This window comes from Balaenoptera borealis, assembly GCF_965194805.1.
Source record: "Balaenoptera borealis genome assembly, chromosome: 1".
Taxonomy (NCBI): domain Eukaryota; kingdom Metazoa; phylum Chordata; class Mammalia; order Artiodactyla; family Balaenopteridae; genus Balaenoptera; species Balaenoptera borealis.
This window is the reverse complement of record NC_138860.1, coordinates 193,273,272-193,300,875: the sequence shown is the minus strand read 5'-3', so window position 1 is coordinate 193,300,875 and position 27,604 is coordinate 193,273,272. Positions and strand designations below refer to the sequence as shown.

Sequence of the window (27,604 nt, the reverse complement as noted above, 5' to 3'; positions counted from 1 at the left end):
GGGCCCATCCTGCTGCTGCAATGGTTTCAGGCCAGCTCTCCGCCCAAGCTTTGGACTCGGTGCCATCCCTTCCCCTATGCCGTGAGCATGCGGCAAAGCATTACCCAAAAGAAACAGGCAAAAAAGGCAGCAGGCTGATGATCTCAAGAGTCGAGTACACTCACTGAACACACCTTGCAGCTCCCTAGGTGCTACCTGGGGCATTGTTACCCAGGGAAGTGTTGAGTTGGTGACTCCGGGGGGCAACCACAGAAGTAGAGTGTCCATACCTTCCAGGGCCAACTGTGCGATGGCCCTGCTCAGTGCCACATGGGGAGAGCATAATGCCTTCCTGCACTAAACAGGATGAAGGTACAGCAGCCGCTGCCCTGAGCCCGTAACCAGAGGACTCTGCATGGATGGATGGTCCGCCAGAGAAGCCGTGTTACCTGTGAAATAAGAGGAAGGGGAGCTAGTGGATGAGTTAAGTAGACCTACGGGGACCGAACGCCGCAGGGTGGAAATTCGGGCTTCCTGTTCATCCCTGTCTGCAGGCTCTGGCACCAGGTCCCCTGTCCCATGCGCTCAGTGCCAGGCCGAGGGGGTGGGGCTGGCAGGTATCTGGGTGAAGAGCACAGACCTCACCTGAAATGGGCAGAGGTCCTTCATCTGATTGATTTGGAAAGTTTCAGCAAAGTCACACTTGGAGGGTGGGGTTCTGCCTTCCCCGCAAAAAAATCACAGGAGTGGAATAAAGATGGGGAATAACCTAAACTATTTTCCACAGAAGGGGGGAGCCTGGGCACCTACAAGTTAGACTGTTGTTTTCAATGAAGACAACCCATTGAGATTTTCTGTAATGGGGTTCAGCCTTGTGGACTTCTGGTACCCAGGAGACCCATCACTACTCAGCCCCTCCTTTGGCAAATGAATAAAACAAAGTCGGGAGAAATTACTTCCCTGAGGCCACACAGCCAGTTAGGAGCAGGACTGGGGCTAGTACCCAGAGCTCTGACTCTGGGGACATTTCCTGAATTATCAAAGGGAGGGGAGAAGTGGACCTTTGGCACTTCCCAGGTGTGGACACTGCCACGTCACGGGGCTCGCCTCAGCCGCAGGCTGACCACACAGCACAAAGGTCCTGGTTTCCTGACCTTTGGTGGGGCTGCCCCGCATAGGCTTTCCCCATCCTGGGATGGCTGGAGCTTGTCTGGGTGGAGGGGAAGATGAGAACCAGGAGACCGACTAGTGACACATCAGTGGAATGCGACCAAGGTTCAGGAGTGCGACAAGCTAATTCTCAAAAAACTCGAGGAAGGAATAATGAAAATGCCCATTCTTGAGATCCAAACTGAAGCCAATTAGCAACAAAACAGAACTAAAATAAAGCTTGCAGGCTCTGGGGAAGAAATTAAGCATTTTGATTTAAGGTCAGTGAACAGCCGGGCATCCTAGAGGGAGCTGTGACGGATGGGCAGTGTCATGGGTCCCACGGATGTGCAGGTCGCTGCTTTACCTCTTTCTTTGTCCTGGTTTTGATATGTGCTTCTCTCCAGGGCTCGAGGAAGAAAAGGTGATTCGATGGCACCCACCACCCAGGGCTACGGCTGAGATGCTTGTATGGGAGTTCTCCAGTGAAAGCTCAGTATTAATGTTATGCCTCAGATAATAGACGAGAGTGTAGAAAATAGCAATAATCTGGTTCACCCTGAACTAACTGAATCAAGTGATTCAAGGTCAGCAATATTTCTCAGGGGCTATCAGCACCTGGATCTTCTCAGATCCAAGAAAAGAGTGTGACAGTGAACCCAGAGAAAGCACTGGAGCCTGGACCAGCACAGAGACTAAAGCTTGGGCCTGAAAGACAGGAGAGCGAGCGCTGTGCGTGTTCCTGAACACTGCAGGGTCTGACCACACCAGCTGTGCTGGCTTTTGGTGACTCTGAGCCTAAATTTTCCTGCATTTATTAAGCATCTATCATACACCAGAGGCTGTTAGACACGAGGGCTGCTATAAAGAAGCAGACAGACTGGATCCCAATCTAGCAGAAGAATAATGAAAACGACCCTCGTGGGGCTCAGGGCCCTCACTCCGTGCCAGGCCCCGCTCTCGGCACTTTCTTGTGGGTTAACTCCTCAACCTCCGATCAAGCCTGCGCAGGAGGACAAATGGGAATGTGTCCAGAGACACCCCCAGAGCACATGCTCACACACACAGCAGGGCAGTGCTTCCAAGTACTCAGAGGACCCACCCGAGGGGCCAGGGGACCCTCCAGGTGGGCATTTTTGCTGGGACCTGCCTGACTGTCTTAGAGCTCGTTGCTGGCTTTAGGAAAGAAGGCTGAGACCCAGGCCCCTTGATCCGTGGCCCTCAGGATTGGGCTAGAAATTCCCAGCAGCAAAGCCCTTTCTTTCTTTTCTTTTTTAAGTAAATTTAATTATTTATTTATTTATTTATTTATGGTTGTGTTGGGTCTTCATTGCTGTGCGCGGGCTTTCTCCAGTTGTGGCGAGGGGGGGCTACTCTTCGTTGCGGTGCGCAGGCTTCTCATTGCGGTGGCTTCTCTTGTTGCGGAGCACGGGCTCTAGGTGTGCGGGCTTCAGTAGTTGTGGCTCGCGGGCTCTAGAGCGCAGGCTCAGTACTTGTGGCGCACGGGCTTAGCTGCTCCGCGGCATGTGGGATCTTCCCGGACCAGGGCTCGAACCCGTGTCCCCCGCATTGGCAGGTGGATTCTTAACCACTGCGCCACCTGGGAAGCCCCAGCAAAGCCCTTTCTACACTCCCCCCCGCCCCGCACCTGCTCTGGCCAGTGTCAACAGCCACGCACAGGACTCAACCCACTCCGGGACCAGTTTGCCCATTTTTAAGTGTTTTCATGAGACGTTCGCTTTCGGTCGTCAACTGATACCGAGTCCAGAAGTGAATGAATGAGACCAACCGAGAAGAGTTTGTGGTCAGCTTATTTGGGGAAACTGTGTAGAGTTTTATGTTCAGAAGAGTCACAATAGAGAATGCGGAGGCCTTGGCTTTTCTTGGCGGTTCGCTGGGGGTGGCGGTGGGGTGAGGTGGAGGTGTCGTCTCGTCAGAGCCCAGCCGACGGCCTGTGGGCAGGTGTGATGGAGCCTGACCCGCCAGGCAGAGAAGTCACTGCGTCCCGCGACCAGAGCGTGGTTCCGACCACAGACCTGCGGGCAGCGGCGCTCCGGGAGCGGCCTCCCTTGCCCCTCTCACCGCGCACCCAGCGGAGGGTGGGCGAGGCGCAAGCGCGAGGGTTTTGGAAGGAGCTGCCGGTGCTGGGGGCGCGTCTCGCCCGGTAGAAGGTGAAGGCTTCTGGGGCGCTGGCACCCTCCTCCCCCCGAACCAGCTCCCGGGGACCCGTGACCCCCACAAACGGCCCATGGCAGACTCCGCCCCAGGGACCAGGTTCTGCCGCGCCCGTCGGTCCGCAGGCGCCTGGCCGGCAGCGAGAGGCCGCGTCCACGCGGGTCGTGCGCCTGAGTCGCCTCCCGGATAGACGCGCGGAGGGACCCTTTCCGGCCGGCAAGGGCAGCGGCGCTGGGACGGGGAGTGCCGGGCCCCCGGCCGGGGACGCGGGGGTCTGGCGGAGGCGGGAGGGGAGCTGCAGGCGGGGCGGCCGGAGCTGGAGGGGGGGCGGGCGGGAGGGGGCCGTGCCGCGCGGCGCGGGGCGGGGCGGCTCCGGGCTCCGCGCTCAGTCCGCCCTCGCGCCCGCGCCGCGCGCCCTCTCGCTCCCGCCCGCTTGTGCCGCCGCCGCCGCGGCCGCCGGCTAAGCAACTTCTCGAGCTCCCGCGACCGGCCGGACCCCGGCGCCGCCCCCGGCCCAGCGCCCAGCCGGCCGAGGCCATGGACGCGCTGGCCTGGCTGCTGCCCCCGCTCCTGCTTCTCTGCGCGCAGCAGCACCGCGGCACCAGGTGAGCGAGCGCCGGGTCCGCGCTGCGCGGGGGCCGCCCTCGGTGGGGAGTCCCGCGCCGGCCAAGCCCCGGCTGCCGGGCTGGAGCCCCGTGCGAACCCCTGCTCTTCAGGCCCCCGCGTCTGCCCGCACCCACAGGCTCCCACCGTGTCGGTCCCCCATCCCCCCCATGACTCCCCCACCCGTCTCCCCCGCGGGCCCTCCTCTCCAAACTCGCCGCGGAGATGCCCTTGGGCGCGAGCAGCGGCGATGTTCTAGGTTCTGGCAGCCCCGCCGCCCCGGTGCTGTCCGCCGTCCCGGTGCTGAACCCGCGCCGCAGGGCCGGTCGAGGGCGTCGGAGCCGCCCGCAGTTCCCCCGGTGCCCGGGCTCGCCTGCTGAGCTCGGGTTCCTCGCCCCAGCCGGCACTTGGCCGATCCCTGGCTGGCTGGTGCCCTTCCAGGCGCGGTCTGAGCTCTCAGCAGGGCCCCAACTGCAGGCAGGAAGAAAGGAGGGGTCCGGGGAACACGGGAGGGGAGGTTGCTCCCCTTGCTCTAAGAGCAGAGCCTCGGGCGCCAGCTTCCGTTGCCCTTAGCGGTCTGGGGTGGACACGAAGGCGCGTCCTCATGGCAGGTGTGGTTGTGGACCTCCCTTCTGGGACCACTTCTAATGCCATCCGACGCCAGGGTATGCGAGTCGGGGAGCCAGGTGCCCCTGGCAGGGGACAGACTCCGGATTTCTTTTTAACTGTCAGGAGAGGGGATGAGGCGCCCTGTCTTCCCCAGAGAAGGCAGCGGCTAAGAAGAAAGGTCCCTGTGCTGAGGCCCCTCCCTCTGGCTCCCAGGGGCCAGCATGGCCCCAGCTCGCTTTTCGTGTCTCTGCAGACCAGACTTGATGTGGGCCCCGGGTTGCCCAGCATCTTGAGCACTGAGTCTGGCTACCTGCCATAGGAGTTGTGAGGGGCCTTTTCGAAAATCGTCTTGGTGCCAGGGCTGCAGAAAAAAACAGAGCAAAATCATCTCTCCCTGCCCCTTCCCCCCAGCATTCCAGACTTCGTGGTCAACCAACTGATGTCGAGGACTTTAAAAGCCAGAAATCGTTGAACACTGGCCTGTGTTTTGGCTGTAGTCACTCGGACAATATGTAACACGGCTCTGTGTGTGTGTGGTCAGAGCTTACTTGTTGGTGGGTGGAGGGCAGAGCCAGGAAAGCCTGGCTTTGGTTGTAGACGTGGCTGTCATGTCAAAGTCACAGGCAGTGCCGATGTGGCCCCTGTCCTGGGGTCTTGTTCTTTATCAAGCCCAATGGGCTGTTCTCCTCTCTCCTTTTCCTGCTTCGCGGTCCCAGAAAGGGCAAAGCGTTGAGGTGTGGCTGTGGAGGGATGTGCTGGGGGCCGGGGGTCAGCTGCTGGCTCAGGCCCACAGCTGCGTAGCCGCAGTTCTGAAATCCAAGTTGCTCTGAACCCCAAGTCTTAGTCCAAGTTTGACACCAACACTCAGTTGGCGGCAAAGCCTGCCTTGCTTGTTTTGTCTGTATTCACGCTACTCATGGGGCATATTTATACATTTCCTGCTGGAAAATTCTCCAGACACACACCTCCCCAAGTGCATGAGTGCATTATATTGCCTTTCTAAAATCTGCAGTGTTTTGAACTCCTACCCCATCTGGCTCCTGGGTTGTTGGGCGAGGGGTGAGCCTGTCTGCCGGGGTAGGAAGGCTGAGGCCCCGGGTGGGACGAGAGCCTCTGGGCTTTGGGGGCCTTCGGGGCCTCCTTTCCCATCTGCTCTGCATCCCTCCACTCAGAAACCAGGGGAACAGTGCCTTCCCTTCCCTCATCCCCCCCCCGGTGCGGTGTGAGGGGACATCGGGCTAATGGAAGGGCCTCTTTGTTGCCGCCCCTCAGCCCAGATCCCGGGGCTCCTGGTGGGATAAGAAGGGAGTGAGCCGTGCAGCATTTGTGGGTCGGGTCAAGGCCACGCTTCCCTGAGTCTGAAGATCCGCTCACGCAGCGGCCACCCAAGCTCGCCGGCTGCCTACCCGAGTGGGTGGCCTTCCGGGGCTGCTGGCACCTCCGTCTCCCTGGAGAAGCTGTGCTTGCGGCGCTTGCCTCGCCCTCACCTCCCGTGAGTGCGATCGTCGTGGTGTTCGCCTTGGTAACTGAGGTGCCAGCGCTGCGGCGGCTGCTCTAAAAGCAGAGCTGTCAGGGATCCGTGGGCTTCGTATGCGCAGGGTTGGGGGGGGGTGGTGGGAGGATACTGGGGGTGGGCCTGCTGCCTCGCTCAGCTACACCCACCTTCCCTTTCCATCCCCAGGGGCACAGGCAAGTGACAGGGGTGGGGCTTCTCTCAGGGGGGCCAGGAGAGGGTGGGGGGCCTGACGGTACCCAGGAGCAACCCCGGGAGGGCGGAAGCTGCCTGTGATTTCACAGCACCTGCTTTGTCCCACGAGCTTGAGCCTGGCGTGTCTCTGAGCTTCTGTTCCTCTAATGAAACCCCAACCCTATAGGCCATCGCCAGCTGCCAGGGCCATCAGAGGAGTCAGACGCTCCCTCCCGGGACGTGGGTCAGAGTCCCCACATTCTGACCCCATGCAGAGCCCCCCATGGACCAGGTACCCCGCCCGCCCCACTGACTCTACCTGAACCAGTGGAGGAGCGTAGGGCCCTCCGGGACCCAGAGCACCATGTAGCCCCGCCTCCAGGGCACTCCGGCCCCCGCATCCCTTCGCAGCTGCAGAAACGGCCACCTTGTCCCAGGTGAGATGTGGCACCGCGGGAGCCTGTTCCCTTCTCACCCCTGGAGACGGCAGATCTGGGAACCCAGCAGTGTCCTGACACTTTCAGGCGAGCTTCATGGTGGGCGCTGCCCTTGACGTTGCCTCTGTGCCCCTAAGTGGTTGTGAGGCCCTGGCCCAGGACAGGTGTGCTCACCTGTGCCACCAGCCCAAGGCCGGGAAGGGTGGTGTCTCCTGACGGCCTGGCTCCAAGTGGGCCAGCTGCTGGACCGGTCCAAAAATAAAGCCTCATTCCAATCCCTTTGCGTCCGACCTTCAGGGTGAACTCCATTTGCATTTTTAATTGTGCTTTACTTGGGGCCAGGGCTTCATTTAATTCCTTCTTTTACTTTGTTACCAAAGCACCTGCCCTGTCCACACGCTGCACCCAGCCTTCACCTGGAGCGACCCTGTGGGCCTGCGGGGAGAGCGGGCTTTGCAGGTCTCACTAGCTGAGGACCTCCTGGGTCACGTTCAACCTTCCTCATGGGCCAGTATGTGGAGCAGACGAGGGGCCCAGGTGCCCTTGCTGGTGCTTCCCAAGCCCCGGCGGCCCCGAGGGCTTCTTGAACCCGCCTGAGAGGACAACGTCTGGGGCCAGTCCAGGTGGATGCCGAGCCCCACCAACTCAGCGGCAGAACTTGCTCCCGGCCCCTCCCTCCACTGACCCTCCCTTGGTCTGGACCAGGCCCCTTTCTGTCTCCATGGCCCATCCAGCCCATCATCCCCCCAACCTCCACGATGGTCCCCAGTTTATCCCCCCTCTTCCCTCAGGACACTTCCCATGCCCCTCCCTCACAGGCATCCAGGTTTAATCTAATTAATCGAGCAGCTCCTTGTTCGGAGTGCCGGTTTCCCCCTGACCCTGGATGAGCCCCACGGTCCCCCCCTCCACACTCTCTGCCCCATGCCTGCCACTGCCCTGCAGGCCCCTCCCAGACCCCACCGCGTGGAGCCCTCGCCCGCCTCCTGCCTCTTGCCTTGCCCCAGACTCACTTTCTCTCTCTTTGGGCTGTGATGTCACTTTCTCGGGGAGGCTGTCCCTTTCTCCCCAGACAGAGGGCTCCTGACCTCCCCTTCCTGTGACCCTCTTCATGCTCAAAGCCCCTTGCTTTGCCACCCCTTGCAGACGCTGACCTCTGCATGGGCCTGGGCCGCGACTGTCCTTGCCCGGCTCAGTCACATCTCTGGAACAGAGCGGCGCCAAGGGTCACACTAGCCAGATGGACGGGTGGATGAACAAATGCATGATCAGGACAGCTTCCTTCAGGGGCCCGGGGCGGGGCCAGGAGAGGGATGGGGGTCCAGTGGAGGTGGGGGGAATCAGCGTGGGGACATGGGGGGGTCAGAGTTAGCGCCGGAGAAAGAGGTGGGGACAGATGGCAGAGGGTCTGGAGGGTCAAGGAGGCGTCTAAGAGGGGAGAGGCTGGAGGGCAGGAGTCAGGGAGCACAGCAGCTGGAAGCAGGCAGGGGACTGGGGCCACGGGCGGAGGGGGCCGTGGTCTGCGGTGGCCCAAGTGGGGGCTGGTGGGGGGGCGGGACACAGAGGCTGCGCCGACAGGCTCAGCGGTAGCCGGTCCCACTTCCGGAGGGGAGGGGCGGGGCGGCCAGCAGCAGCACCGCGGGAGCCCAGAGGGGTCAGCGGTCTCGTCACGGTCCCAGCTTCTCTGCATCCAGACCCTGGCGCATCGTCTCCCCTGCGGGCTCTGGACGGGCTCGGGCCCCAGGTGACCTGGAGGCCTTCTCTGCCCACTGGGGACAGGAGTGATTCAGAGAAAAACAAGAGGGTTCCTCCTGAATGTCCCTCCTCGTTCCCTGCTGTCAGGTTTAGGAGAAATGCCCCCCCCCCCCGCCGCCGCCGTGGGTTGCAGGAGCAAGGCTGTGTGAGGTTCCCGGGGCTCCTGTAACAAGCGACCACAAGCTGGGGGACTTAAAACAGGGGGAATTTATTCTCTCGTAATTCTGGAGGCCAGAAGTCTGAAGCCAAGGTGTCGGCAGGGTCCATGCCTCTCTCCAGCCTCTGATGCTGCCGGAGTCCCTGGTGTCCCTCGGCTTGTGGCCGCATCACTCCAATCCCTGCCTCTGTGGTCACGTGGCTTCTCCCTGTGTGTCCATTTCCTTTTCTTCTAAGGACACCAGTCATGGATTTAGGGCCCACCCTAGTCTAGCATGACTTCATCTTAACTAATTACATCTGCAAAGCCCCTGCTTCCCAATAAGGTTCCATTCTGGGGTTCTGGATGGACATGAATTTGGGGGCTCTGTTTCCCAGAGGGTGGGCAGAAGGAGGGGGGCAGGCAGAGCCACTGGGGGGCTTCCGGCAGTCAGCGTGTGCGGGCCGTGAGACGCCTGTGTCTTTGGGTCCCCCTGCGGCCCCACCAGGGACAAACACGACCAGCACAGGCTGTCAGTGAGGTTAATCTGAAACCAGGGGGCATGGCCCCCAGCTGCTCCGGGGTCAGGCTAAGCCCCGGAGGCACGTGGCAATTTGGGGAGCTCTGGAGACTGCCTGGGAAGGGACAGAGAGCAGGAGGCTGGCCTGCAGCCTCCCCACGGGCCCTCGGCCTGGACTGGGTCGCGGGTTTGGGACCTCACCCTCTCTCTCCCTCTCCCCAGCCTTCAGCCTCCTGGTCACATGTCTTTTCTCCCAAGTCACCTCCTACAGGACACATTGCCCTCAGAAGCTGAAAGGGAGGCCATGTGCTCTTGTTGGGGGACCCCAGGGGTGGGGATGCTGGGTGGTTATGGAGGGAGCCGGGGGCCTCTGCCTGACCTGGGTGGCCTCCCTCAGGGCCGAGTGGGTGGGGTGTAAGCTGAGCATAGAGGCCAGTGCAAGAGGTCCAGGAGTCCCAGGCTCTGCACCTCCCGGGGGCTCCCTGTGTCCGGCGTGACTGGTCAGGTCCAGCCCGCAGGGCCTCCTCCCTATCCACCCCTGGCCTAGGTGCCCGGGACAGGCTCTGTCCCTGGCACCCTGCCTGTGACCAGTGGGCCTTGCGTTTCCAGGGCAATGAATGACATTGGCGACTATGTCGGCTCCAACCTGGAAATATCCTGGCTCCCCAACCTGGACGGTTTGATACAGGACTACGCCCGCAACTTCCGGCCTGGCATCGGAGGTGAGAGTGGCCGTCGGGCTCGGGCAGACCCTGGGTCCAGTGTGGGTGTGAGCCCTGCTTGGCTCTGGGCTGGTGCAGAGGCCGGCTCCCCTGAGGGGCGTGCCCGAGCTCCTGCGCCAGCCCCCAGGGAAACGGCTAGGAAGGTGGATCTGCTCAGGCCTCAGGCTGGTCTGCACCAAGACGGCCTCCCCTGCAAAGCCCCTGGCTGTTCCCTGTCCCGCCTTCTGGGGCATTCGCTGGCCTGGCTGAGCGGCCGGGGGTGCTGGGACCTGGCCTCAGCCCCACCTGCCTCGGGCCTGGCTCCTTCCTCGCAGGCCCGCCCGTGAACGTGGCACTCGCCATCGAGGTGGCCAGCATCGACCACATCTCAGAAGCCAACATGGTAGGTCCCACCGGCCTCCGCCCCGCCCCCGGCCGCGTGCCCCCAGGAGCGGAGGGGCTGACGGCCAGGCCTCCACGTCCCCCCGCAGGAGTACACCATGACAGTGTTTCTGCATCAGAGCTGGCGCGACAGCAGGCTGTCCTACAACCACACCAACGAGACTCTGGGCCTGGACAGCCGCTTCGTGGACAAGCTGTGGCTCCCAGACACCTTCATCGTGAACGCCAAGTCGGCCTGGTTCCACGACGTGACGGTGGAGAACAAGCTCATCCGGCTGCAGCCCGACGGGGTGATTCTCTACAGCATCCGGTGAGCGCAGCCGGCTGCCTGCCCGCCCACCCCCCACGGAGCGCACTGCTGAGAGCTGGGGGGATGGGGGGTGGGGGGTGGCGGTATTTATATCCCCCGGCAACCAGCAGCTGCGCAGGAAGCAGAGGTTGCTGGCCGGAAGCCAGCAGAGGCCGCTATTTGGCTAACGCGTGCCCTTGTCTTTTTAAATTGAGGTGAAGTTCACATAACATCAAATCAAGCATTTAAAAGTGAACAATTCCGTGATACTTAGCACACTCCCTATGTTGTGCAAACATCACCTCTACCCACTTGCAATACATTTCGCCCGAAAGGAGACCCCGTGCCCATTAGCAGTCACTCCCCGTCTCCCCTCTCCAGCTCTGCAAACTGCCAATCTGCTTTCTATCTTCATGGATTTGCCTATTCAGCACATTTCACACAAAATTAATCATACGCTACGTGACCTTTTGAGTCTGCTTTTTTTCACTTAGTGTAGTGTTTTTGAGATTCATCTGTGTTGTGACACTTATCAGAATTTCCTGCCTTTTTATGGCTGGGTGACGTTCCATTGCATGGACACACCAGTTTTGTGTATCTGCTCCTCCGTCGACGGACAGCTGTGCTGGTTCCGCATTTGACTGTTGTGAGCTGTGCCGCTGTGAACACACGTGTACGTGTATTTGTTTGAATGTGTGTTTTCTGACACATGCCTTTTAAAAGTGGACTTCATTGCCGACGTTTTAAAGATCAGGAGATTTACATAAGAATCTAAATTCTCTTGGAAAACCAGCCTTTTCCCAGGCTGCATGGTCAGTGGGGACGCCTAGAGGCCGTCCCCAGGGGCAGACCAGGGGGCTCAGGCTGGACCTGCCTTATTGGCCCCCGGCTTAGCCAGCCAGCTGTTCTGAAGGACGAGGAAAGTGAATGAAATCCGGTTCTTGATCCCTGAGGAAAGACTCACAGATATCTGTAAAGTGGCCGCAGTTTCCAGTTTCCACCCAAATGCCAGCAGCTTGCCGGCAAGACCAGAGGCAGCCTGCCCCGCCCCGTGAGGGGGCCGTACTGGCTGGGTGCAGGGGCGTCTCTGCCATGTTGGGCCAGAGAGACGCCGGCTGCCGGGGGCTGGCCTCATCCTGGGGACCCACCAGTGTGTTGTCTGGGCAGAATCACCTCCACGGTGGCCTGCGACATGGACCTGGCCAAGTACCCCATGGACGAGCAGGAGTGCATGCTGCACCTGGAGAGCTGTGAGTGCGGGCTGGCGCGGGGGCAGGGAGGCACGGGGGGCAGAAACAGACGGAAGAGAAGGGGCCGGAAGGCCCGAGCAGCCTGGCCCTCCTGCTGCGGGTCAGCACCCTGCCCAGGACAGCCGGCCCTGGAGCCCAGACAAGACGTGTGCCTGTGTCACTGGGCCAGCATGGCGGCCCCTGCGGGTCACCCTGCCAAGGGTGACCTGCCCTTTGGCCAGCTCATCTGGCCTTGCCCACCTTTCCGAGGTGCCAGGCGTGGTCCCAGGCCTCCTTGCTCCCTGCCTCTGTGTATCGGGCTCCCAGCACAGGCAGGGCAGTCCTGCGGGGGCTGCCGGGGGCTGGGGAGGGGGCGCCAGGCTCTGCGGCCCATGTGGGCTCTCCTGCAGACGGCTACTCGTCCGAGGACATCGTCTACTACTGGTCCGAAAACCAGGGGCAGATCCACGGGCTGGACAGGCTGCAGCTGGCCCAGTTCACCATCACCAGCTACCGCTTCACCACGGAGCTGATGAACTTCAAATCGGGTAACGCGGCCTCTCGTGGCCTCTTCCTTGTGAGCCCCGCTGGTGGTTTTCTAGTGCTTTCCGCAGAGCCACTAGCCGGCCCTGAGGGCCCCCAGAGGATACAACTGGAAAACCGCTGGTCGGCGCAGGCTGTGCCTGGCCGAGCCGCTCGGGACGAGCCCTAGTGCGGGCCCGGATCAGGTTTCCTCCGCCTTACTCCTCGCTTCTTCATTGCTTCCCGGGGTTTGAGGGGTGCCAGGGGGCTCCAGGGCCAAGCCTGTGTCATCTCCTGGCCCCTCCCGCCCCTGCTGCCCGGTCGTCGGAGCCAGCGAGCCCCGGCCGGCTCTTTCCTCGAGCTTGGCGGTGCACAAGCAGGGCAGGAGAGGGGTGCACCGCGCTCTGGGAGGGGCCCACTGGGCCAGCAGCAAGGCCGGCATCTTTCTCCTCTCCCTCCTCTGGTGGCCCTGCCGCAGGGCCGGCCCCTCTCCTGACCCATCAGGCTGTGGGGGGAGGTGGGGACAAGGGTCTTCCTCTCTTTGGAGGCTGGCAGTGGCCCCAGTTCCCGCTCAGCGCCCCTCTCCCCGAGCACTGCCCTGGGTGGTGGGGCCTGGTGCTAACGGGGGTCTCTGGCAGCCGGCCAGTTCCCCCGGCTCAGCCTGCACATCCACCTCCGGAGGAACCGGGGCGTCTACATCATCCAGTCCTACATGCCCTCCATCCTCCTGGTCGCCATGTCCTGGGTCTCCTTCTGGATTAGCCAGGCAGCAGTGCCCGCCAGGGTGTCTCTAGGTACGGGGCCCTGGCCTCTCCCGCGAGGGAGCTGGTGGAAGGAGGGAGCCTGGGAGCAGGGCCCTAACCCCGTTTGTCCTGAGCACAGGCCTTGCCTTGCAGTCCCTCGGGCCACTGTCCTGGGGCAGTGGCCAGCCAGGCCGGGCCTGGTGAGAGGAGCCTGACCTGCACCCAGGTTGGGGTGGGGTTCCAGCGATGGCACCACCTGTTCCCACCAGGCATCACCACAGTGCTGACCATGACCACACTGATGGTCAGTGCCCGCTCCTCCCTCCCGCGGGCATCGGCCATCAAGGCGCTGGACGTGTACTTCTGGATCTGCTACGTCTTTGTGTTTGCCGCCCTGGTGGAGTATGCCTTCGCCCACTTCAACGCTGACTACCGGAAGAAGCAAAAGGCCAAGGTCAAGGTCAAGGAGCAGAGGGCCGAGGTGAGGCTGGGAGTGGGTGGGGCGGGGGGGGGGCCTCTCATGGTCAGGACGAAGGGCAGCGCCCCCGCCCAGCACCAGGAAGGGTCAGCATTGCTGGCGGGGCAGGGGGCACTTTTTCCTGTGCTCAACCTGGGACCCTCTGCCGCCTGCTCTGAGGATAGAGCCGCTGGCCTGGGCTGGGGGTCCTGCCCCTCGCTCTCCAGCCACTCAGCCCACCCCTCCCCCTCCCCATGCAGATGGACGTGAAGAATGCCATCGTGCTCTTCTCCCTTTCGGCCGCGGGCGTCACCCAGGAGCTGGCCGTGTCCCGCCGGCAGTGCCGCGTGCCCAGGAACCTCATGGGTTCCTACAGGTCGGTGGAGGTGGAGACAGAGGAGACGAAGAAGCAGGGGGCCCAGGGGGGCCTCCGTGCGCTTTTCAAGCCCATCGACGCGGACACCATTGACATCTACGCCCGTGCCGTGTTCCCGGCGGCCTTTGCCGCTGTCAACGTCATCTACTGGGCCGCGTACACCATGTGAGGCTGGCTTCGCAGGTCCCATGCCCGGGACCTCCTGGGGGAAGGACCCCCAGGGGCTCTGCGTGTTTCACAGGGGGGAGGACCACGGGCCCCATAAAAGGAGAGGAAGGCCTCAGCCTCGCTCAGCACCCCCAAGCTCTGTCCCCACCCTCACCCGGACCCCTGGTCTGCAGAAGACGGCCCAGCATCTCCTCTCCTTCAGCCCAGCCTCCTGACCCAGGAGCCAGGCAGGCACCGGGCCCCGGGGAGCTTTGCGTCGGAAAAGGATCCTGATTCTGGGACTTCGCTCTGTGGGTTTGGACCAGGGATGGGGAGGAGGCCGGGCGTGGGAGGTGCTCATCTTCTCGGTGAGAAAGTGGGAAGGCCTTTGGTCCCAGCATGAAATAAAACGGAGCCTTTGGCCGCTGCTTAAATTCACTGTGACCTCCTCTGCTGGAGCCTGGAAGGCTCTCCTCCCGCTAGCTCGACGGGCTCAGGACAGAGGGACCTGGGGACCGAGACTTGAGGACAGAGGGGCTGGGGGGAGGCACGGGGGCTGGAAGAGTCACTCACCACCCCCCCAGTCCCTTGGGTGCACGGCCGGAGGTGCCATCACAGTGCCTTCTGTACGTGGTGATGGGAGAACAGAGACCACCAAGTCCCCATGAACACCCCAGCCCCCTCCCACATCTGCTGCCACCACGGACTCAGGGTGACAGGGTCGCAGCTCTCAGCAAGGGGACCGGGTCACCCCTGCACCAGAGCAGGGCAGGTCCTCACAGTCAGAGGGGACAGAGGCGACTAGAGGGGCAACTGTGCAGCCGAGCTGTCGGCCGCAGGGTTGGGAATGCCAGGCCCAGTGCCCTGCTGTGATCAGGCGGCAGCCAGGCCACGACCCTGCTGGCCCTGAGGTGCCCCCGCAAACCACCTCGAGGGGCGCGTGACGGTGACTTTGTGGGAATCAGAGAGTGTGCCCTGCTGGGCCCCCTGCCCAGGGTGCGCCCTGTCCCCAGGCCACGGCAGCAGGCGCTGGGGACGCTCACCCACTGCAGGGCTTAGCTGGCAGAGTGACCCCTGAGGCCAGGTGGTCCAGCCAGGGCTGCAGGGCCCAGCGGCCCCCCACGGGAGCAGCTGTGTCCGAGGCCTGCATCCCGCCCAGGGCTCACACCTCGAGCTCGAAGGCCGCTTACCTCCTGAGGACGCCTCCTTGCATCCGGCTGCCCCTTGGGCCGCTGCTCTAAAGGACTTGGCTGCAGGACCGAGCAGGGAGCGGGGCCTCCGGGCCCCGGAGTGACTGACGTGGGAGCAGCAGAAAGCGGGTGGCCGAGATGCAGCAGAGCCTGGATCTGGGTCGGCCAGGGCCCCAGGCCATGCCTGGCCAGCTCTGACAACGAGGACAGTGACGCCTCTTTCTCCCCTTCCCAGATGGGCGCCCTCTGGCCTGTGTGTCTCCAGCAGCGTCACTGCTCCCTCCTCCTGGAACATGGAGAGTGGCCCGGGGATGGGACGTCCAGGCCCCGGTGGCGTCCTGAAGCTACCGGGCTGGGCCCGAGACTGCCCACAGCACCCCCGCCCCTGGCACCCAGGGTCCTGCCCTAAGGCCTGCCTTCCACCGGGACCTCTGGCGGATGCGCGGGTGGGTTCAAGGTTCCCGGAACTGCTGTGCTCACCTGGGTCCAGAAGCCAGCGAGCCGACCCTCCTCTGCTGCCAGGACCCTGCCCACCCCGGCGCCCGCCTCTCCCCGCCTTCTTCACGGCTCCCAGGCTGCCCTCCTTCTGCTGCACGTACCCACAGGGAGCTATTTAAAGCTGGGCTTTGTGACTGCCTTGGGCACCCACGCAGCGAGGCCCGCCCGGGCAGGAGCCTTTGCTTGATTCTGCAACGGGCAGTCACTCCCTCTAGCCTGCAGGCTGCTATTTCTGCCCACATGTTTACAGGGCCAGGAAGAGGGACGGGAAGGGCCGATGCTGTTTAAACGCGAGCTCTATTCCGGTGCTGATGACACGAGCAGATTGAAGGCCAGGGCGGATCAAGGTTTGCAGCTGAGAGGAGCTGGCTTGGGCAGGGGTGGCAGCGTTTCCTGAGCCGGGGCACCTGGGCCAGGTGGCCGGGTGGGGAGGTGGCCTGGGCTCTGGATGAGCCTCGTTCCAGCAGGGACGGTCTTTGGGGGCTGGCAGCTTCCTTGTCTGTGGTCTCCTGTAGAGGCCGGGATGCGTGTGCTGCCACGTAGACTCCTAAATGCTTCCCTGAGCCCGGGACAGCTTCTTCCCCAAGGCTGGAGGGGACAGGGCCCCAGCTACCTTCCGTCCCCTGCAGCAGGGGACGGACCAGCACTGACCCTCCCCTCCCCCTTCCCAGCAAGGCAGAAGCCTCACCATGTGCAGCCCACACCTGCACATGGGGCATCGTTTGGGTTCCCTCAAAAGCAGAGCTTGAGACAAGGACCTGGTAGAGGAAGTTTATTTGGGGGGAAATTAGTTTCCTGGGGTGACTGTAACAAAGCGCCACAGACCCTGGGAGGCTTAAAACAACGGAAATTCAGGGAATTCCCTGGCGGTCCAGTGGTTAGGACTCTGCACTTTCACTGCTGTGGCCCGGGTTTGATCCCTGGTTGGGGAACTAAGATCCCACAAGCCACACAGCACGGCCAAAAAAAAAAAAAGAAAAAGAAAAAAGAAAAACTCATGCTCTTACAGTTCTGGAGGCCAGGAGTCCAAGATGCAGGTGTGGGCAGGCTGGGCTCCTGGAGGCTCCGACAGCAAGCCTGTCCCAGGCCTCTCCCCAGTTCCTGGCACTGCTGGCAATTCCTGGCTCCCCTCGGCTTGATGGACGCATCACCCCATCTCTGCCTCTGTCATCACGTGGCTTCTCTCTGTGTGTCCCTCCTCTTCTTGTAAAGGCGCCTGTCATCGGATTTGGGGCTCCGTAATCCAGTGTGACTTCATCTTAACTAATTATAGCTGCGAAGACCCTATTTCCAAATAAGGTCACATTCTGAGGTTCTGGGTAGACATGAATTTGGGGGGACACTGTTTAAGCCAGTACAGAGGGTGACACCCCAGACGCAGGAGCAGGGTGTGGGGAGCATGGAGGAGGGAGGGAAAGTCTACAAGGAGGGAGGGAAAGTCTACAATGGGCCACCAGGTCCCATTCCACTGGGGACCCCTGCAGAGCCCTGGGGAGTGGGCCCCGAATAGTCCTTTTTTAAAAAAAAATTATTTATTTATTTGGCTGAGCCGGCTCTTAGTTGTGGCATGCGGGATCTTTAGTTGCTGCGTGCGGACTCTTAGTTGCGGCATATGGGATCTAGTTCCCTGACCAGGGATCGAATCCGGGCGCCCTGCATTGAGAGTGTGGAGTCTTAGACACTGGACCACCAGGGAAGTCCCCCAAATTGTCCTTTTGAAGAAGGAGGGTCTGGGGCTTTACCACCAACTCCCACCCGCAGGGCTGAAGGGCACCCCTGACGCTCTGGAGGGCGCTGGAGAGGCTGCCACTTACATTGGGGGCAGCTGCCGGCAGTCACCCCCGTGGCACTCATGCCTGCTCAGGACAGCACTGGTCCTTCAAGGTGGCAGCTGTCACGGCAACAGCAACAAATGACAAGGAGGTCTAGTGGAACGAGCCACAGTCGGTGCCACAGCTGTGGCCAGCCTGGGGCCATGATCAGAGCCATCCTCCCCCTCCCCCCCACCGTCCCTGGCCAGCACTTCTGCTCGCTAAGGTCACCTCTTGGCGCAGTGACCCAAGCTGTATGAGGGCTGGTGCCACCTCGCTCAGACGGTCCACCCCTAGTCACAGGTGAGCTCCCACATCAATAAACTGTCCCCTGTCCAGCCTTACGTCCACCCCGCCCCTCAATCCAACACCCTCCAGAGCTGCTCCCACACGGCCAAGCGCGTGTGAGCTGGGAGCCGCAGGTTCTCCATATATATGCCCGCTCGGGCTGTTGCGACTCGGTCCCGGCTGTCGGTCTGGATGCAGTGAGGGAAGGCGTGAGTGGTGGGGTGGATCATGTCCCCCAGGAGATGTGTTAAGTCCTCCTCTCTGGTACCTGTGAGTGTGATATTGGATATAGGCTCCTTGAAGATGCAGTTAAGATGCGGGTTTAGATGAAGTCCTATGGGATCAGAGTGGGCCCTAGATCCAACCCCTAGTGTCCTTATTTACAAAGAGGACACAGTGGGACAGGGAGACACCTTGTGGAGACAGAGGCAGAGAGGTGTCTACAAGCCAAGGAGCCCAAGGATGGCCAGGAAAGCACCGGAATCTAGGGCAGAGGCTGGCAGGGATCCTCCCTGCTGCCTGGAGAAGAAACCAGCCCTGCCCACACCCTCACCATGGGCTTCTGGCCTCCAGACTCTGGGAATAGATGTCTGCTGTCTTAAGCCCCCGCTCCGGTTTGTGGTCTTTGTTACAGCATCCACAGGAAACTCATACAACAAGCACCCTTTGGCAAAGGCATCCATCTCAGATGTATTTTTAGGGACCCCTGACCAGGGAAGCCCCTTTCCCACAAACAAGCGGGATATGACTCGGGGGAATGAGACCCTCGGGTGAACTCACTCACAAGGACCCCGAACCTCAGGCACTATCCCTCCCCATCAGGGTCCTGATCTCAACTCGAGAGGCCTGGCAAGGTGCACGAACAGTCCTCGGGGGGGTCTGTTGCCTCACCTAGGATTGTACCTGGGGCCTGATGGTCAGCACCCCCTGCCATCTTGCTGCAGGAGACAGGGTGGCCTGGAGAACTTTCCGGCTCTCCCCGCCTGCCCTGAGGCCACAGTCGGCTCCAGACGCAGCAGTGGGAGGTGTGCAGGCCGCTTCTCACCTCTCATGTTCCACCAGCGAGGCCAGGCTGTTGTCATGACACCACTGAGTGGCAATCCCATGACTCTTCCAAGACCCAAAAGCAGCATCTGTGCAAGGACTTCAGTGCCTGGGGCGACCTTGGGAAGTGACCCCAGGACGCAGGAGCAAGCAAGGTGGGGAGATGGAGGAGGAAAAGCCAGTGGAGTGTGGTTACTGAGCTGTCACTGCAGGGTGGGGTCTCCATCCCTGGAGCCCCTCTGAGGGGCCCCTCACCACAGTCCTCTGAGGATGGATCAGCCGGGTCCCCTCCCCACCCATCAGCCGGGTCCCCTCCCCACCCGCCCGCCCCCGGCCGAGGGCTGCCCCCCGGGAACATTAAGCCTCCACCCTTTCAGGCTGCCCCACCCCAGGCTGAGCAGGTCAGAGAAAGTCCCAGGTGGGACAGCGGTGGAGATGGAACGCTGGTCGTGAGCTCGGGGACTGTCCCCCTGCTGCTCTGAGGTTGGAGGTGAGCTGAGGGGACCTGGCCCAGGCATCAAGAGCTGCTACGACCAGAAGGTTCTGGATTCCCAGGGTAACAGGGTGACCGTTTGGGGGAAAATGAGCACGTTTTGCCTCCCCAGGTATGGCCTCTTGGTTGAGAAGTCCTGTACACACGGCGGCTGAGAGCGTGGGCTCCGGACTTGAATGCCTGTCATGTAACCTTGGGCAAGTGACCCACCTGCCCTGGGGACCGTCACCTGTTAAATGGGGAAACGATGGTATATGGTTGTCGTGAGCATTAACTGCTATAATTAATAAAAGGCACCTACAGCGGTGTCTGTACCTTGTCCCACTCAGTAGGTGCTACTTATGGTTACTGGTTGGCCCAAGGCACACGTCTGCCTGGGCTGCGAGGCGATTAGCCTGGTACAGGAGACACACAAAAGGTTAGTGTTTGGGTTTAGATACTCGAAATAGGATTTGCAGCGAAGACAGTACACTTGCAATCCGGGCTGTGTCTTGAAAATTCCCTGCAGTCTCTTAGGTCCCATTGAGCACAGCAAGGGCACTTCTAGGAGATGCTGACTTACTCCTCCGGGGGTGGGGAAGGGCGTGCTGCCCTGCGGAGGAGGGTCGGTCCTGAGAAATGGGAGACCCCCCCGCTCCCAGCCCGGGGGGCTGCAGGAAGGAGAAGCGGATGGGGGAGGAGGAGGGGGCTCCCCCAGGCTCACGGGAGCTGATGTGTACACGTCTCCCTGACTCCAAGTTCAGTGAATTCACGCCGTGGAACTCGGCGAACACTACACCCGGGGCTTGGATTTTCGGGGAGCTGGTGTACCAGCACGGCAAGTGGCGTGTGACACACGGGAGAAGGGACACCCCTGTCCCCATTCCGGACTCAACACAATTTAGAGGTGGAATGGCAAGGCCAGACAGTGCGATCAGACCAGGCGGGTGGTCCAGCCCACCCCCCCGAGCCTCTGGGCTGCCTGCCCTGGTCCACTGAGTCTGAGTGAGGGGACCCTCGAGAGAGGCTGGGGCTCCACTGAGGCCAAGGAGCTGAAGGACAACAAGACAGAGGCTTGGAAGGGTCGCCAGCCAGGACACCGAGGGCAGGACACCCCTCCTGGGAGGCCTGCTGGGTCCCGCCAAGTCAGGAAGTGACGTCCCGATTTCCCGCTGGGAGACTGCTCTCCACGGGACTCTGGGTCTCTGCACATCTTATGAGCAAGATGCTACCTGCCTTTTGTCCTGCACTGTCTCTCCAAGGAGGTCTGTTGCACACACAGCTTGGACTTGTCCCCGCAGGGGAAGGGGCAGGGTTTTCTGCCTGGTATAAAATACTTGGTGACTGGACCTCAAGTTCGTCTCCTATAACGGAACCCTCTGTGCATGCGGCGTCCACCTGGGCTGCCTCCCTTAATGTGGCCCCTCCCTGGGTGGGCCCAGGTGCCCGAGCACCTGGATGGGGTAGCTGTGGGTTTTGTGTCCCTGGTCTGGGGTGCCCGCAGCCCCCCTCTCCCAGGTACCAAGGGCCCCACGCCCCAGGCCCGGCCTTCGAGCAGTCCTGGGAACCGTCTGGCCAGGCTGGGTGGCTTCCCCTCAGGGTGACCTTGAAGGCACAGCTCTCGGGACTCCCCCGAGGCAACGTGCGGAGGGGGGCAGATGGGGCACGGAGGGGCCTGCGCTGGGATCTGCGCTGGACCCTGGAAGGTGCTGCATCTCCCAGGGCCGCAGAGCCTCAGCCACCTACCCGCCCGGGTGGGAGCTGCAGAGATGAGATGAAGTCCCATCCTGAAAGCAGGTGTCCACCCCACCTGCTTTTCCACGGCGAGGGTCATCGGGGGTCAGAGAGGGCTGAGGGCTGCCTCTGGGTGCAGCTTGCTGTCCCTTGGGGGCGGCAGCCAGGGCCCTGTCCACAGGAGGCTCCTGACCCTGGGTGACAAGGTCCCAGTGATCTTCTCCCTGCGTGGGTAAGCAGGGACGTTTTCCTCAGGTAGAGGCGCCTGGACACAGCCTCCCGCTGGACGGGGCCCTGCTCGTCCATCTGCTGGTTTCTGGGGCCACCCGGCCGGGGTCCTGGCAGAGCTGCTCCTGCCTGGCCTGGGTGAGCACAAGCCCAGGTGTGTGCACGTGTCTGCACACGCATGGACATGTGTGTTGTGTTGCATGTGTATGTGCCTGTGAGTGTGCAACTTTCCATCTAAAGGTCATGCAGAGCCGGTGGCCAGGCAGGTCACCTCCCACGTTTGAGCCTGCAGCTGCCACAGGGACAGCTGGTTTGCAAACGTTTGCATTTCCAGTCCTTTCCTTAAAGCAGATTCCCAGAAGTGGAATGATTGGACCCAATGATGCAGACGTGTTTTGTGCGCTTGTCTCTGCAAGGTGGCCCCAGCTGCACCTCCCCTGCTGGACGGGGGCCTTCTGCGCGCCCCTCCCCGCCCCAGGCTGGGGTTAAGGACAAGCAGTTTAGAAGCAATGCTGGGCTTCAGGCCACGCCCACCTGGGGCCGCAGCCTCACGCTCTGATGGGCGGGCTCAGCGAGGCGGTGGCACCTCAGCCCGGTGGGTCCTGACGCAGGTGGCCTGGTGTGGACAGGCGAGGATGGGCGAGGAGCTCGGGCGGAGAGTGGGAGACCTTTCTCGGCTCTGCCACCGCGTCTCCCTGTGATGCCTCATGCGGCTAAAATAGCGCTTGCTCCGTATTGCCATGGTGACCGTTCTTTGGGTGCTGCCGGCACGGCAGGCTCGCTTTGGGTTGTAAACACTATCCCAGGCAGACTTGGGGACAGGAAAGCGGGACAGACTCCATTTCCCAGCGGCCACAGGACAGGAAGCGCCCCTCCCTCCACGGTGCTCCGACCTGCTTGTCCTAGGCCCTGCTCTGTGGGCATGCCTGGCCTGAAAGGAGAGATGTGCGCCTGTCCCCATTGGCCTGGGCAGGTCTGGTCCCAGCCCTGAGACCCTGGACGAAGCACTGGGCCACCCGCCCCCTCAGTGTCCTCCTCCAGAGAATGGGGCACGTCCTAGGGGGTGATGCCTGGCGCAGGGTCTGACCCTGGGGGTGCCTTGCCTCGCGATCCTCACCCGTTCAGTGTGAGGCTCAGCCATGAACGTGTGGGAAGTGCCTGGCTCTGCAGCCTCCAGCCCCTCCCAGCCAAGCAGTCAGGGTCCCGCCAGCCCCTCTCCAGCCCTGGACACAGCAACCCCCGTCCCTGCTTCCTGCCTCTGCGGACGCGGCCTCTCCCAGCACCTCCTCTGGCACACGCACACGGAGACTGTCTGTCTGGGTCTAACCCGCAGACAAGCCTCGCCGTGCTTTGAAACAGGGACCATCAGTGTAACTGACGGTTAAGCTGAGAACGCGCCACTGCAGGGGGAAGACAGGGCTGAGGCCCTCGGAGGGGTGACCTTGGAGCGGCCCCTCCCGGGCTGGACTCCGGCCCCGCCCAGGACCCCGCGAGCGGCTCCGCGCCTCCGGCCGTGTCCCCGCCGCGCCCTCTGCCGGGACCGCGCAGCACTACACCCGCGGGAAGGCGCCTGCGGAGTGGGGGGCCTCCGATGCGCTCCACACCCCGCAAGGCAGCGGCCCCGCCGCCGCGACGCACCTGCTCCAAATGCCGGCAGTGCCGGGGGAGAAACCGTCACCCTCTCCTGAAGGAAGCCCTTCGGGTACACACAGGTGCCCCCCCACCCCGGGGTCTGCCCCACGCCGCAGGCCGTCCTGCTCCCGGGGCCCCCAGGGCCTTTCTCAGGCCGCCCGGACCCCTCTGCTCCTGCCCCACCCCTCCCGCCCTCAGGCCCCACAGCCAGCCTCCCTTCCGGGGCCCTAGGCAGACCTCGCTCTCTCCGACCAAGCTGCCAGGTCTGTGACCTGTCCCCCGCCAGGGTGTAGCGCCCAGTCGGCCCGCAGTCGACCTCCCTTGAATAAATGAAGGAGCAGGTGAAACGAATGTTGACATCAAACCAGTTTCTCCAAATCCCAAGATCTGAGACGAAGAAAGGAAACATCTGCGGCCCATCCTTCCCACAGCTGCGCGTGCCAGGCGCCTGTCCGCGGGCGTCCCGGGCTCTCCCGTGACCTGCGTGCTCCTCGCCAGGCCCCGCCCGGGTCAGTGTCACACCTGGCGGGATGACCAAACACCCACCCCCACCCCACGGGCCCAAGCAGATGCTGGCTCCGGCAGTCACCTCTTCCTGGGCAGCCCCAAGTGTTGAGTCGGCACAGGTGCCGCCTGTGAGCTTTGATGAGGAAGGTCCCCAGGCAGGGTTCTGAGAAGGACCCCTCAGGAGGGACCACCGACCCCCACGGGAGACCTCTGCTTCTGTCTGATGAGGCTCACCGAGCATAAACTCCACCTGCCTTTCACCTTTCACCTAGAGGAGCTTAAAGTTGTTGAAAGTACTCATAAAGAACATTTAACAAAGAAAATCAGGGGGCGAGCCACACGCTGGGGCCCCACTCTGCCCTCTGCAGGCCCTGCCCACCTCCTCCCCACGGTCCCACAGCGGGTGGGATGCACAGGTTGCAGCCCCACCCTGGGTCCCAGGTGACAGGTGACAGGAGGGGCAGAAGGCCCGGCTGGGTTTGGGGGGGCCGGGCAGGGGGAAGGTCTCCTCTCCCTGCACCTGCCGTGCTGTCGGAGCTCTACAGTGAGCCATTGTCACTTTTCTAATCAGCTCATAACAACACACATTTGTACTTTTCACTTTGGAAATAATAGGTGTTTGTGATCATGAACGTATATGAGATCTTTGTGGAAAACTGGGAAATACAGAAACTGCCCAGAGTGAAAAGGACCAACCCACAGCTGCCAGGCCCCTTGCGGGTCTGTCCCGCCTGCGCCTCCGTCCAAGGGTCACTGCCGCTCCGCCCCAGGTGACATCATGCTGCAGTCTGCCGACGGGTGGGCCCCAGAACAGGTCCGGGGTCCTTGGAGGACGACTGGTCCCAGCATTTCTGAGGGGTCTTCACCCATTCGTTCATTAATTCATTCATTCCAGGTGTGCCAGATGCCTGACGCAGTGGGGATACAGCAGTGACCCAGGCTGATGGGGTCCCAACCCCGCCAGCTACCCAAACGCCCCATGCCCGTGGCCCGGATCCAGGGCAGGAAGTGGACGCCAGGCAGGCACGGCTGCCTGTCGCTCAGTCGGGACCCAGCCCTCTGTGCTCGAGGCCCTGAGGGGGATGGCTCAGTGGCCCTGCCCTCTGGAGGGGGTCTGCGGGCCTGGGCAGCAGGTCGTCGTTTTGCAGAACCTGTTGGTGGGGGGAGGGTCCTTCACCCTCCCCCCTCCAGCGGCCTCAGGGAAGTGTTCTGGGCACCACAGGCAACCCACGTGCCCTCAACCGGGCCTGGGGCTAGACATGGTCAGGGACACCCTCCCCTCCTGGAATACGCCTTTCTCCTCCCCCAACCCCCATGGGGAACAGAGGCCCCACCCTCCAAACCCACCTGACCCTGAGCAGGCAGCTACCGGTGCCCCCTCGGACTTCCTCACCAGTACTGGGTGACCCAGCTTCCAGGACAGAGGGTCCCATGTGGCACTCAGGTCTGCAGGCGGAGGCCAGTACCCACGGGGCCACCTGGGATGCCCAGAGCTCCTACCCTGACCAGGGCTTCCCTGGTTAGAAAGGGCTCTTGTGTCTGGTGGGGCCTTGGATGGGGCATGTCCAGGAGATGGTGCCCAGAGAAGGGACCCTCGCTAGCCTGTGCTACCAGCAGGGGGAAGAGGGCATCAAGGACTGGACCCCCCTGGCCCCTCGTCCTCTGCCCTCACCACGCTCTGAGGCAGGAAGTCAGAATGGGTGGGGGGACGGGGGGCGGGGGTGGTGCTGTGGGATGTCTTGCTCTTCTCCGCCCGTCAGGATGTGCCCAAGGCGTGTGCCAGGCTGGGCTCCCGGTGGCCCAGGGGACACAGCCACAGTGCTGGCCATGGGGCCAGGTGAGGGGCTGGCACAGGGCGCTGCATCCCACACGCTCACCTCTGGGCTGCAGGCTCCTGCTCCCTCCTGTGAGCACCATGCTGCTCCCCTCACGTGACAAACCCTCGGACCCCTCCCCTTTCTCATGCACCTGACAGCCAGGGAGCTCGGTGCCCATGCCAGCGCGTGGAGGAGTGCCCACGGGGTGGGGTCGGGAGCAGACTAACACGGGTGTCAGGGATGTTGAGACTCAAGGGAAGCGAGGGTCTGGGCAAAGGTGCCACAGCACATGCGAAGGCCCTGAGCCAGGAGGGAGCCAGGGGGCCAGTGTGGAAAGAGCCACAGTGAGGCTGGCGGGAGACCGGGCAGAAAGGCCTGGGGTCCCTGAGGACGATGCAGACCACTGCAGGTCTTGAACACCAGAGAGATGGACACAGATGGACTTAGGTTTTAGGGAAATTGGAGGCTTGGACCAGGTGGCAGCAGTGGAGGTGGTCGACACGGCAGGAATCTGGAGCTGCCAGGATCTGCAGATGGTGCTGGGCTGGGTGTAAGAGGGAGAGGAAGCAAAGGAAAGCCCAGGAGTTTTGAGGTGAGAATGAAGAAAGAAGGGGTGGGCGCCCTGAGGTGGAGGATGGCATGTCAGGGAGCTCTGGCGGGATGAGAGGTGCGATGGTGGGGGAATCAGCCCAGCGGGGCCATCTGAGCTTGGGATGGTACTTCGAGCCCTAAGTGGACACGAGCAGCTCAAGGGCTTGAGAAGCACCCATGACTGAGACGGGGGCGGTGGGGACGCATTTAGAGGCTGACGAGGAAGCGGCAGAGGCACAAGGAAGAGACAGCAGCGTCCTAGGGTGAGGACACTGCCAAGGGTCAATTCAGAAAAAGCTGACAATTGGCCACTGTACTTAAAACACAGGAGATGGTAGTGACAGTGGCCTCAGAGAAAGTGGCAGGAAAGATAAAGTGGAGATAAGGGCGGCAGAAAGCTCTGGGCAGGAGTTTGTTGTAGAGAAGAGCAGAGAAATGGGCAGGTGGCCGGACGGCTGTAGGGTGCAGAGGACTTTGTTTTTTATTAGGACGGAGAGTTCACAGCACCGTAAGTAGGTGAGAGGTGGGCTGTCAACAGGTTTCTCTGTGCCCATCTCTAGGGAGAATATGGTTCTCCAGGGACACCCAGCACCCTGTACTAGGAGGCGCCAGGAAGCTCTGTGGAATGAAAGAGTGAATGAGAAATCCTTACAATTGTCCAGGTGAAGAGTGGTGAAGCCTTAGCCGGGACTGGAGTTGGGGGGGGGGGTCAGAGGTTGCCAACGGGCTGGGGTGGGATGGGGAAGGGGAGGGAGGCAACAGGGGCGTGGCCCAGAGTAGGACAGGCCTTGGCAGGGGCGGCAGAGATGAGGGGTCTGTAGATCTCTGAGCCCGGGGTGCGCACCTAGTGCCCAGCTGAGGTCCCACAGACTGCAGATTTGGGCCCCTGTGGATGCAACCAGTAAGGGACGGGCCCAGGATGCAGGCACCTGGTGGGTGGGGGCGTGGATAGTATTCCAAGGCGACAGTCCGGAACAAATGCACGGTGTTAATAAGACCCAGAGAGGATGTGGATTCAGAAGTGAAGGTCACGGGCGAGCTGGACAAACGCGGCCTCCTAGTCCCGAACCGAGGAGTGAACTGGGGCAGAGGGAGCAGGCTAGCGAGTGTAGACAAACCCGCAGAAGGAGGAGGGCGGCTGCGGCCGGGAGAACCCACTGAGCCCGGACCTGCCGGCCGTGACCTTCGCTGGGTTCTCTGCTCCTCGCAGTCTGTCTCCGCAGTTGTAAGCTGGCCGGATGCGGGTCACTCGGTCCGAGCGCGGTTCGGAATCCAGGGTCTGAGCGGCGGGCCGCACTCGTCACGGGCGACCCGTCCCCGCTGTCCCCTAGCCCAGCGGCTCGCAGACTCGCGCTCATCCGATTTACCCGGGCTTGTTAGCACAGACTGCTGGAGTTTCGATTCAGCGAGTCTGGGCTGGGCCGAAGGCTTGAATTTCCAACAAGTTCCCGGGGCGCGCAGCGCAGGGGCCCCGCCTGGGAACCGCGGCCCCGGGAGCCCACTTCACCGACGGATCAGCGCGCGGCGCAGACAGGGGTCGTCGGTTGCCGGGCAGAGCCGGGCCGCGCGCGCCCCCATTGGCCCCAGGTGGGGCCGTGCCCCGCCCGACAGGTAGTCCGCCCCGCGCCGCGCCATTGGGCTGCGGCCGTGGGGTCCCCCGAGGATTGGCCCAGGTGGCGGCCCCGCCTCGACCTCATTGGCCGCAGGTGCCACCGCCTCCGCCCCGGGACCGCCCGCCCCGCCGATTGGCCGCCGGCTGGGCCTCGGGTCGGCCATGTTCGGACACCCCCCGCCCCCCGCGAGGCCTGACGCCGGACTCCGTGCGCGCCCCCACTGGCGCGCGCGCGCGCCGGCCGCGCCCCCGCCCCGCCCCGCC

At 62.3% G+C, this 27,604-nt stretch overlaps 1 protein-coding gene across 6 annotated transcripts; it reads left to right on the top strand.

Moving 5' to 3' along the window:
* Positions 1-3,690: 3,690 nt before the first annotated feature.
* On the top strand, positions 3,691-14,350 carry GABRD (gamma-aminobutyric acid type A receptor subunit delta). Of its 6 annotated transcripts, XM_082351491.1 has the most exons (11): positions 6,480-6,494; positions 6,585-6,639; positions 7,020-7,098; positions 9,660-9,772; positions 10,087-10,154; positions 10,243-10,463; positions 11,610-11,692; positions 12,082-12,219; positions 12,832-12,987; positions 13,206-13,417; positions 13,654-14,350. In XM_082351491.1, exons 1-11 carry the CDS (start codon positions 6,486-6,488, stop codon positions 13,936-13,938), a joined length of 1,419 nt encoding a protein of 472 aa, XP_082207617.1. In that variant the 5' UTR covers positions 6,480-6,485; the 3' UTR covers positions 13,939-14,350. The 6 variants fall into 6 exon arrangements, with proteins under 6 accessions (XP_082207616.1, XP_082207618.1, XP_082207615.1 ...); XM_082351490.1 differs by lacking the exon at positions 7,020-7,098 and adding an exon at positions 3,691-3,908 and having other exon boundaries at positions 6,478-6,639; positions 13,711-14,350; XM_082351489.1 differs by lacking the exon at positions 7,020-7,098 and adding an exon at positions 3,693-3,908 and having other exon boundaries at positions 6,478-6,639.
* The last annotated feature ends 13,254 nt before the right edge of the window (positions 14,351-27,604 follow it).